Below are 11,361 nucleotides of genomic sequence, written 5' to 3' on the forward strand. Positions count from 1 at the left end.
TGGTTTATACAGAGTGAAAATAAGCGCTTTTCCATATAATATATAGTTCACCTCTGTTTGGACTGCAGTCATTTGTATAACATGTATTTTGCCTACTTACCATATATATCCTATAAACATTAGATTCAATGTACAATTCGTTATAAACATATGTTTTCTGGTTAACCCCTTATTGTTTATGATGTCTATTTTTTGATTTATAGTATAGGGAAAGAACTAGGTCTCAGTGCACTTTAAATGTTTGCTGTCTATAGTGGTGACTGACACTGACAGATAAGATACTGTTATATACTTGAGTGTATTTTTGGGAATTAATTATAAATACATTTTTGAATGTCTTTTTTTGTGTGCCGTGTATTTATCCCTTGCTGTTCTAGGGTAATCCTATATACCCTGGTATTTTTTCTATCTCTACTATATATTTCACTTGAAAAGGGAAATCACCCAATCGTCAACATGATCATGTGATTTCAACACTGAGATTGGATTATGGGGGGGGCTGCGGGGCTGCCCCACCCAGTGGATTTTTCTTAATTTAAACTAAGATTGATCAGGATGCAAAAAAAGGTAGGATGTTCCATGCCCGAAGGCGTTTAAGCCCATCACTTTTATGACTGCATAGAACATCCTAACGGCGTTGAATGGTTAAGTGGATTAAAAAGCTGTTAAGTGTGTGTGTGTAAAACTGCTTTCTAAATAACCAATTTAAATCTTTCACTGTTGCTGTTCCAAGGGACATGAAACCCAATAAAAAAAAAAAAAATTGTCATGATTCAGATAGAATTTTAAACCATTTTCAAATTTGCTTCATTCTCTTGGTATCAAAAGCGCAGCAATGAGCTACTGGGAGCTAGCTGAACACTATGTGCAGTCACCAATCAGCCAGCTCCCAGCAGTCTACTGCTGCTCCTGAGGCTACCTTAGGTATACTTAAAGAATAGCAAGGAGAACAAAGCAAACTAGAAAATAGATGTAAATTGGAAGTTTTTTTTTAAACTTCTCCATCTGAATCATGAAAGTTTAATATTGACTTCTCTCTTTTCAGATCAGTCTTTGAGTTGGTGTCCCCTTACGCCTTTTTATCATGAGACACATGCAGAGCTGTACCCGGGCCACACCCTGTGTTGGCAGCGGAGTAAAGCAATGCATTGTTAGGCGTCATCCAAGCACTCGGGCTGTTGGAGCGTGCAAAAAGCGAATCCCTGAGAGAGAGGTACAGGCAGCAAAACCCAAGGTGGCAAGCCCAGCACATCTCGACCTACTGCCAAACGAACGCATGGCATATTTTCATCTCTTAGGTAACCTACTGAATTGAATGCATCTCTTTAAACTATTCAAGTTCCCTAATATACCTTATGGCAGACATCCTCTAACTTGGCCCTCCAGAGGTTTTGGAACTACATTTCCCATGATGCTCAGCCAGCATATCAGCTGGCTGAGCATCATGGGAAATGTAGTTCCAAAACCTCTGGAGGGCCAAGTCTGAAGATGTGTAACCAACATTTTAAAGGGACTCATATAAAAATTAAACTTTCATGATACAGACAGAGCACACTATAAACAACTTTTCGATTATCTAAATGTGCACTATCTTTTTTTATATTTACACTTTCTGAGGCACCAACACCTGAGCATGTGCAAGATTCACAGAATATATGCATTTTGTGATTGGCTGATTGCTGTCACATGATGCTGTGGGAGGGAAAAGGGAACTTTAACATTTTGTAAGAAATCTACTACTCGTTTGAAATTGAAACACAATGCTTTTTTATTAGTAATTTACAGATTATGCTGTTTAGTGGCCCTTTAAGATGCATTATTTTTTTTTTAAATTGCAGAAACTGAAGTGATTCAAGATTTCCTTTCAAAAGATGTCTGCTTAAGGATTTCAGACAAGGTTGGTCTAAATGGGATCATTATAGCAGGCTTCACTAGGCCTTAGATCAGGAGAGGATTGGCAATTTTTGGCCCATGGGTAGGGTGACAATATTGCTGCTTTAAAAAGGGACCCATATGAAAAAGACATGTGTCGGGGTTCCTTTTTTTTTTTTTTTTCCCCCTTATTTGAAAAGACATATCAGACAATCGAGATCCGCAAGATCACAATGGTATGGTGCGCAGACCAGTAAACATCAAGCAAGTTAGAACAAACTAGTATAGTCATTCTTGTTCAAAACGGCCTTTATACATATTTCCGGTGAGTGTCCATTCCCATGTTTGCAGTATTTTCCTTTTCTCAGCAAGTTTAGGGTTCTCTATGTTGAATATGAACCAGTCCCTCTTATATATGTTGTCTGAGACATCCGCGATCACTCCGTCTCCAACTATTTAGTTTTTTTAACCTAATAAACTTATTTAACGCTCTAACAATTAACATCCTAAGGGGGAAACGGGGGGGGGATAGGGGGAATTGGCTCTACCTCTATTCTCCTATTTATGTAAGTTTCAATACTAGTGTCTAGTGGATATCAAAACAGCTTCTCTTCAGATACCGTCTCCATTTTGATTCCCCAGTTGGGTCTCTTAGGGCCTGCCACTCCTCTCAATATTGCCGTTAGGCCATTTACGCAACAGGAGGTTATTCTAAGAATTTGTTGTAAAGAGGGGGTAAAAGTAGTAATCAATGGTTGTAATTTTTTTTTAAGAAATGGTCAGAGCCTATACCTTGTATCCAGCTTGACATTGTGCCGTTCAGTGAAACGCTGCTTTAATAGCATACGTTTACATTGGGCTATGGTTGGAGGGTGCTTATAAATCCTAAAGCTATGCACATTATCGGCAAGTTTTTGTGAGTCGTCCCATTGGAATGGGTATATTTTGTCTATGTCTATAATAAGGTTGATCGTACCCAGTATTGGAAGTGGCCCCAAAAATGTCTAATTAGCGGGCAGGAAAAGAAATAATGCTGGAGGGATGGAGATTCGATGTTGCACTTAAATGTGTCCGGGTTCTTATACAAAACATTTCTTTAAACAGCCCTGAAAAAAAGCCCTAACATGTATTTTTCATGTGTCCCTTTTTAAAAGCGGCAATATAGTCACCCTACCCAGAGGGCAAGTGCAACTTAGTAGCTCGGGTATAGCAACCCCCTTTTTATTTTTTTTTATTTTTTTATGTTCTATACATACTGCTTAAGCAAAACACTTAAGAAATAACAGTGGCTGTTTACTTTTGTAGGGTTCCAGATCACTGGCTGGTTAGGCATAGATTTGTTAATGAATGGGGCAGTGTTGGTAAAACTTTCATGCACCAGCCCTGACTCAATCACTGCCCAGCCCATTCCACCCCTGCCTTACATGGGATTTACATATCTAACAGGCAGCCCTGGAACATTTGTAGACGAGCCCTATTTTCCATTGAGTCAGTAGAATGCACATGCCCCATTTTTCTCAAAGGGGATTACCTGTGATACTTATCCCCTCAATGTTTTTCAGAATAAAACTATATATATATATATTTTTTTTTTTTTTATAAACTATTATTTTAGGCACCTTACATCCACTAATCACCCCTTTAAATTTAAGCTTTCAATCCCCCAACTGCTGCAGCCCACCGGGAAATCACCTGGTATCCTGGAAGGCCAATCCAGCCTTGATATTGAACCTGTGGAATAAGTGTGAAAAAACAAGTTAACTTTTTTTTTTTTTTCCCCCCAGTATCTTTTAGCCATGGTTCTAGCCTATTTTAAGAGGGCAGGATTGGACATAAGTGAATATACAACTACAAACTTCTTCCTTGCTCTGTAAGTTACACTGTTTGTTTTTTTTGTTTTTTTTCTACTTCAAATATTTTTTTTAATTAAAAAGATAATGCCTTTACTACCATTTATCCAACTTTGGATAACACACACTGTTATATTAAAATATCTTGTAAGTTCTAAACCTCTAAATTTCTGCCTGTTTCTATGCCCCATCATTTAATTAGCTTTTCACATCTCAATGTTTGCCAAATAGATAACATTGTTCTCACTACTGTGGAGTCATGCATGAGGCAGCACTGATTGGCTAATACGCAAGTTAGTAAAAATCACTAATATAAGGGGGAAATTAGAGGCTTAGATTCAGGTAATCCGAGGTAAAAAGTATATTAATATAACAGTACTGTTTATGCTAAACTGGGGAAAGGGCAATAAAAAGATTATCTTCTTACTTAACTAGTTTTAAATAGACTATCTCTATCAAATTCAAAACAGTCTGTTTAAGTTCTGAATGCAACAAAACTTAGAATTTGAGCTATATGTTGAATCATAAATTATCTTTCACCCATGAGATGGAGATAATTAGATGTTGCTGCAATAAAACACCCATATTTGTGTTCAGCAATATCCCACAAGTACAATACCCCTATGTACAGGTTTTATGGGTTTTCGGGAAGGGACATTTGGCACTTTGTATTTTTTTTTTTTTTGTGCATATGTCACCTTTTGAGACATTGACAGCCCAAGTATGAAAAATTGCACCACAATCTGTTAATCTAAAGTAAGTTTAGTGAGCTCGGGTATGATGGGGCATTTAACCCCTTAAGTCAAATTAGATCCCTTTCTACAGATGCCAGCTGATTTTTGGATCAAGCAATCGTCTTTTTGTAGTGTTCTTTACACAAATGTTAGAGCTCAGTGCTTCTGGATCTAAATACTTGGACCACCACAAGTGATTAAGAGCTGATCTTGGAAATCTAAGGCCTGCAAGAATTCCCACAAACTATGCACGAGAGGTTGATTAAGCTATTCTTTTAAATCTATGGGAACTTTTTTTTTATGTAGAAGTTTGTCCTATTTGAATAAAGCCTGTGTTGTGATAACTGAAAGGGTAACACATTGCAAACTATTTAAATGTGTTGTGGTGTGTGGTTCTTTTTTTTTTTTTAAATTTCCTCCTTTCTAAATCACCCCCCCCCCCCCATATCATCTATCCCAAAAATGCCTAATTCTCACTGGAGGTGTCAAGCTTTTTTCCATTCTACATTGGCCATTTATACACTATACACAGTAGGCCTGAGTGATTATGGGGGAGGGGGGGGAATCTCTTTTTTAAAAAAAACATGATTGTGTTTTAATCGTGATTTTCTTAAAAATGTACTATAATACCTTTAATTTTTCAATAAAGTTTAACAATACAGAATCTTAATGTACATGTTTCTCAATGTCCAATACACTTTGGGAGCAAAAAAAATACAAACCACGTGTGTGTATATACACAAAATCAGAGACACACACACACACACACACACACACACGTGTGTGTTTAAAAATAAAAATAAAAAATAAAAAATATTTATCTTAACTGAAAATGAGCCCTGCTCCTGTCCAGGAATCCAATACAGGCATAAAGCAGTAGGGGTGGGGGGCTGCTCCTTTCAGAAATGCTGATCCTTGCTGATATCTAATACCTTGTAGATGCAGTTAACCCAGCAGCTAGCTAGCAGAGGGGACTGCAGTTTTATCCTTTTTGGTAGCCGTGGGGTTATCTGCATCTGCTATGTATTTGAGCCTTTCTCAGAGAGCAGGAGATTGTGTGGGAGGTTCCATAATGAATACATATCCTAAGTTTCAGACTGCAGACGTCCCTAGGGGGAAATATAAGTGGCTTTCCCTCCTCTTCACTCTCCTGCATGGGCTCTGCTTTTAGACTTCTATAGATTTATCGGCTGCTACTGAGATCAAACAAAGTGAAACAGCCATTTTACAAATGTGTGCTAAAAGCAACCACTAGATGGGAGCTGCTTTGCAAGAAATCAAATACAAATCAATTCAGTACAGACACATCTGAATATTATTTTATATATATATTTTTATTTTTTAAATCGTGTATTCACGGCTTTAAAACTGTGGCAATTAATCGCCGTTTAAAACCACATCCACGATTAATCACGCAGCCCTAATACAAAGCCTTCAAATGTACAAATAAAGGAGATGGAATATTCAGAGCATAGCAAGCACTGAAAGTACTATTGTCTGACAGGAAGTTGTCCATCACTGGTCTATGTACTGACTGAACAAACGTCTGCGAGTCTAATGCATGGGAGTCACAGATCAGTATTTTAGAAGCCTCAAGAGCTGCAGATGAATAGCTACACACTTACTAAAAATGTCTAGTGACAGGCCCTGTTTTAGGTAAGGTTGCAGGGTAACCTCTGCTGTTATCCCCTTTAGAGGGCTCTTGACTTGTGGCCCCTCTGTTTGCCATCACCAGAATTCCCCCAAAGGACACCTTTTTAGTGTTGCTTTTTCCCTGGAGACACAAATTGTAAAACCTACTGCTAAAGGCTTCTTTGAGTATTATGACTCCTCATGGGTGGTGACTTGGTCAGATTAAATCCAATTATCTTTTTCTGTGTTACCTTCTGGATGAAAACTATATATATATATATATATATATATATATATATATATATATATATATATATATATATATATATATATATATATATATATATATATATATATATATATATATATATATATATATATATATATATATATATATATATATATATATATATATATATATATATATATATATATATATATATATATATATATATATATATATATATATAAATATTTCACCTCTAGCTAGGACTGTGTAGCTCAATTAAATGGATACTGTGCCTGGAAATATACAGATTTTAACAAGTTGGGGCCCTTGGTGCCTTTAACAGAACTATGGTTGTTTTCATAAACAAATGTTCTTTGTATATCCGTGTCAGAAACCTCAATCCAGGTCTCTGGAACTGACTAGTAGTCCATTCAGCTGGAACCCTTAAAGGGATATTTTTTTTTTTTTTTTTTTTTTTAAAGATGGCAAGAGAACGAAGGATAATTGATAGTAGTCAATTAGAAAGTTGCTTAAAAATTCCCTGCTCTATCTGAATCAATTTGGGTTTATCCCTTTAACATTTGTTTTCCATAGATGCAGATATTTAATAGCTATAACCAAGGATATAAATTTGAGCTATTCATCATGAAGCGTCTATGGAATGGTTAAAGGCAGACAGCTGTTTTCATTGGTTGACTTTAAAATGTTTGATTCATTGCAAGCAGTAGAAAGGTCTTGGACCTGGTGGTGCTTTCTAATGGCAAGGACCTAAACAGGGTTCCCTCCCTCCCCCCCTTCCTTTGCCTTCTAATGGCATGGACCTAAACAGGGTTCCCTTCCCCCCCCCCCCCCTTCCTTTTGCCTTCTAATGGCAAGGACCTAAACAGGGTCCCCCCCCCCCTTCCTTTGCCTTCTAATGGCAAGGACCTAAACAGGGTTCCTTCCCTCACTTCTAATGGCAAGGACCTAAACAGGGTTCCTTCCCTCACTTCGTATGCCTTCTAATGGCAAGGACCTAAACAGGGTTCCTTCCCTCACTTCGTATGCCTTCTAATGGCAAGGACCTAAACAGAGTTCCTTCCCTCACTTCGTATGCCTTCTAATGGCAAGGACCTAAACAGGGTTCCTTCCCTCACTTCGTATGCCTTAACATGTCGCTTTAGTTCTTAGACATGAAAAACTTCTCTTTTCTGTTATTCCCTAATGACTGCTATCATCTAAGTCGTGTGTGTTTTTTTTTTTTTTTTTTAACGGCAGACCACAGTGTGTCTTCATCGTACAGCAAACTACACTAAACATTCTAAATACATATTCAATCTGTGTTCTCCACTTGCACATGACTGTCTAACTTAGATCAGACTCGTACAGTAAAAATCATTGACTAGGTTTAGGGAATGGAAACAAGGAAATAAAAGTGCAATATGGGGATAGTATGTAGAGGGGAAGATATGAGGGAGGGGAGAGTGTAAGCCAAACTAACCAATGGCTTGGGGTAATAGAGAGATGTTTATCTCTATTTCATTCCAGATTGCGGCCATTATTAGAACTATTCTATGCAGGGACAGATTTACATTTCGGGTGCCTGTAGACACACACCACACACACATGCTTTTGATCACTCATACCAAGTTTAATTCCTCCTTTCCCCCCCCCCCCCCCCAGCTACAAACTGGGTTCCAGGGAAGGGATACATACAGCTAGCAGGAGCCAGACTGTAGGGTTGAACAAGTAGCATTCGGCTGTGTTAAACTGCCTTTTGTGTTTGATTTCCTGTCAGTGCCACTTAGCCAGGACATTAATCTTGGTGAGCCCTGGAATTAGGATGCTGCACCCCTCTTCATTAACTTTACAACTGCCGGGCAAAAGTGGTGGGGGAATACAAAGAGGCTCAACTCAAAATAGATTGTGCAAAAATGACATGTTAGGAACAACAAGTCATAAGGAGATTGTACCATTACAAGTCAGTCAGTATGTAATCTTTCTCCCCCCAACCCTGCAAAACATGGAGCTGCATGTGTCTAGGAGCAGACTAGAGTCAGGGTGCTCCTCCCTCAGACTCTCCCTGCTGCAAGACGGGCGGTAATGGCGCTGTTGCTGAGCCGCTGTGTATTTTAATAATAAAAAAATAAAAAAATGCAGTCGCAGTAACGCTCTCATACAGGCAGGCGCCCCTCACTGCAGTGCACCTGTAGGCACATGCCTAATGGGAAATCCGGCCCTGAGTCTATGGTTCATGAATGTTCTTTTTCGCCTTGGCAAAAGATTACATTACCCAAATCCTCCCTCCAAATACTATAAATAAGGTCTTGTATGTGTATAAAACTGTCAGATTTGAAAGTTAGGAGAAGCCTTTCCCATCCCAAGCAAAGGATGGATCCAAGTGTTAACACTTGTCATTTAGGCAATAATTGCATGTCATAATTAATCTTATACATGTAAAAGCAGTTTTATAAAATGTTGTGTGTTTTAAATAGACTAGTTGCATTCTTCAACACGGATACAGGCAGGGAAAAAAGTAGTGGGTTGTGGGTATTTTTTTTTTTTTTTCTTTCCCAAATTTGAGGATTTGTACCTGTATATAATACATTTGGGATTTGTACCTGTGTGTGTAATATATTTAATGTTTCTCAGATATCTGGCAAATGACGTGGAAGAAGAGAGTGATCACAAATTTGAGATCTTCCCCTGGGCCCTAGGAAAATTTTGGCGTGAACTTTATCACCATTTTTTAAGAGTTCGCTTTAACTTTTGGGCCCGCATGAAATACAGAGCTTTTGTAACACGGAAGTGCTGTGATGAGGTGGGTGAACATAGGATTTATTTGGTGTAACAATGTATACTGCGATGCCTAACACTTAAACGATTTTGCTGTCGCCTGTAGATCATGTCCAAAGACCCTTTGCATTGGGCCTGGAGCAGGGAACGAGCAGCCCACCATGGTGGTACCCTACAGAGATACTTTGAGTATGACTTGTTCCCTCGAGGACCTGATTTCTCTCCAGTTAGCTGTGAGCTGTGCCAGAGATGTAGCACTTCAGAAGACAACGGCTCATTCTATAGCGATTCACCAGAGCTCTCACATCTTTGTTATGACAATGAGGATTTGCCTCATGAACTCTACAATTTGCCTCCTGGGCTTACTTTAGGTCCAGAGCCCACTTACATTTACAGTAAGTTGTTAGAGGTGTGTGTGTGTTATATCAAGGGGGGAAAGAGTGCTGATATGTTTTATTGCCTGCATAGAACTGTTTAATCCATTTGATGGGGGTTAAAGTCTGCTTACAAAGCAGCGGTGCGATACTGGGAACTAGCTAAACACCTCTCTGGACCAAAGACGGTCAAATGTGTTTAGTCACCGGGTAAATCTCAGTAGTGCATTGCTGTGACTGTTTTGTATTCTTTGAATAGCATTTGTAAATAGCCTCTTGATTTGGTAATAGAAGTGAATTTAAAGGGACATTCAATCAAAATTAAACTTTCATTATTCAGATAGAGCATGCCATTTTAAACAACTTTCCAATTTACTTCCATTAAATGTGCAGTCTTTTTATATTTAAACTTTTTTAGTCACCAGCTCCTACTGAGCATGTGCAAGAATAAGTGTGTGCATTTGTGAATGGCTGGCAGTCACATGGTACAGGTGGAGTGGAAAGACGACTTTTAAAATTGTCAAAATCTACTACTCATTTGAAGTTCAGACTAAGGGCTATTGCATTGTCTTATCTTGCATTTGTTTATGTAAATCTACTGTGTTGACTGGTCTTAAGTGTCATTAAAATAAGCTCTATCTGAATCGTGAAAGTTTAACATTTGGGTTTTCCTTTTTGCAGCTCGGCTGCTGTAGGCAGGAACACAAGGACTTTGACACAAACTTGACTGGATATTTAAATTTGAAGCTTTCCAGATGGGGTCTAATTTAGACACTTTATATATATATATATATATATATATATATATATATATATATATATATATATATATATATATATATATATATATATATATATATATATATATATATATATATATATATATATATATATATATATATATATATATATATATATATATATATATATATATATATATATATATATATATATATATATATATATATATATATATATATATATATATATATATATATATATATATATATATATATATATATTTTATTTTTTTTTTATTTTTACCCCTTCACTACCAGGACTTTCAGAGAAAAACTTGCCCAAAATACAAGAATTTATTTTTTAGCATTTTTGCTATTCCATTTAACCAAAAAGACTCCTCCCCCCCCATTTGCTTAAAAAAATTTAATTATATATACTTATTAGTTTTTACAGGTAGACAACCCAAGGTATTGATCTAGGCCCACTTTGGTGTATTTCATGCCAACATTTTCACCACTAAATGCAATTGTGTGTGTTCACAAACTTTGGGTTTCTCAATGAAAATTTACAAATGGCTTGTGCAATCATGGCACCAATGGTTGTAAAAGCTTCTCTGGGATCCCCTTTGGTCGGAAATGGCAGAAAACATGGCCTCATAATTAGGCCAATAATTGCAGCTGCACACCATACTATTCCTGGCAGTGAAGGGGTTAATCGGGTAGATTTCCCTTCCTCACCCCCACTGGTCATGACCATCTTAGGTACTTGCAGACAGTCTAACAATGTGTGTGTGTATATATGGATTTACATCTTATTTGCTGCAGTGTGGGATCCTCCCTTGCCCTCCAACCTTCCTGAACCCTAAAACAGTTATCTAACCCTCTTTCCAGCCCCCCCCCCCACCAAGATTCTGAACATTCAATTAAAAAAAAAAAAAAATCCAATTTCTATTATAAAACGTACAGGGGTCCTTAATTTAAACCTTCAAATCTATTGAATGTCTAAATCTGAAACTATAAAAATTTCAAATATCAAAATATGATTTTTTTTTTTTAACTTTTTTTTTTTTTTTTTCCCTCTAATGCAGCAGAAACAATAGCTGGGCTGGAACCTGGAGGGGACGGCTTTCAATGGTTCAGCGACACCTCTAGCAT

At 37.4% G+C, this 11,361-nt stretch overlaps 1 protein-coding gene across 1 annotated transcript; it reads left to right on the forward strand.

Annotated features, from left to right (window-relative positions):
• Window positions 1–1,069: 1,069 nt before the first annotated feature.
• SPDYC (speedy/RINGO cell cycle regulator family member C) lies at window positions 1,070–10,161 on the forward strand. Its single transcript, XM_053689255.1, has 6 exons — window positions 1,070–1,298; window positions 1,839–1,897; window positions 3,657–3,742; window positions 8,949–9,117; window positions 9,199–9,487; window positions 10,148–10,161. Exons 1-6 carry the CDS (start codon window positions 1,085–1,087, stop codon window positions 10,159–10,161), a joined length of 831 nt encoding a protein of 276 aa, XP_053545230.1. The 5' UTR covers window positions 1,070–1,084.
• The last annotated feature ends 1,200 nt before the right edge of the window (window positions 10,162–11,361 follow it).

This window comes from Bombina bombina, chromosome 7 (assembly GCF_027579735.1).
Source record: "Bombina bombina isolate aBomBom1 chromosome 7, aBomBom1.pri, whole genome shotgun sequence".
NCBI lineage: Eukaryota > Metazoa > Chordata > Amphibia > Anura > Bombinatoridae > Bombina > Bombina bombina.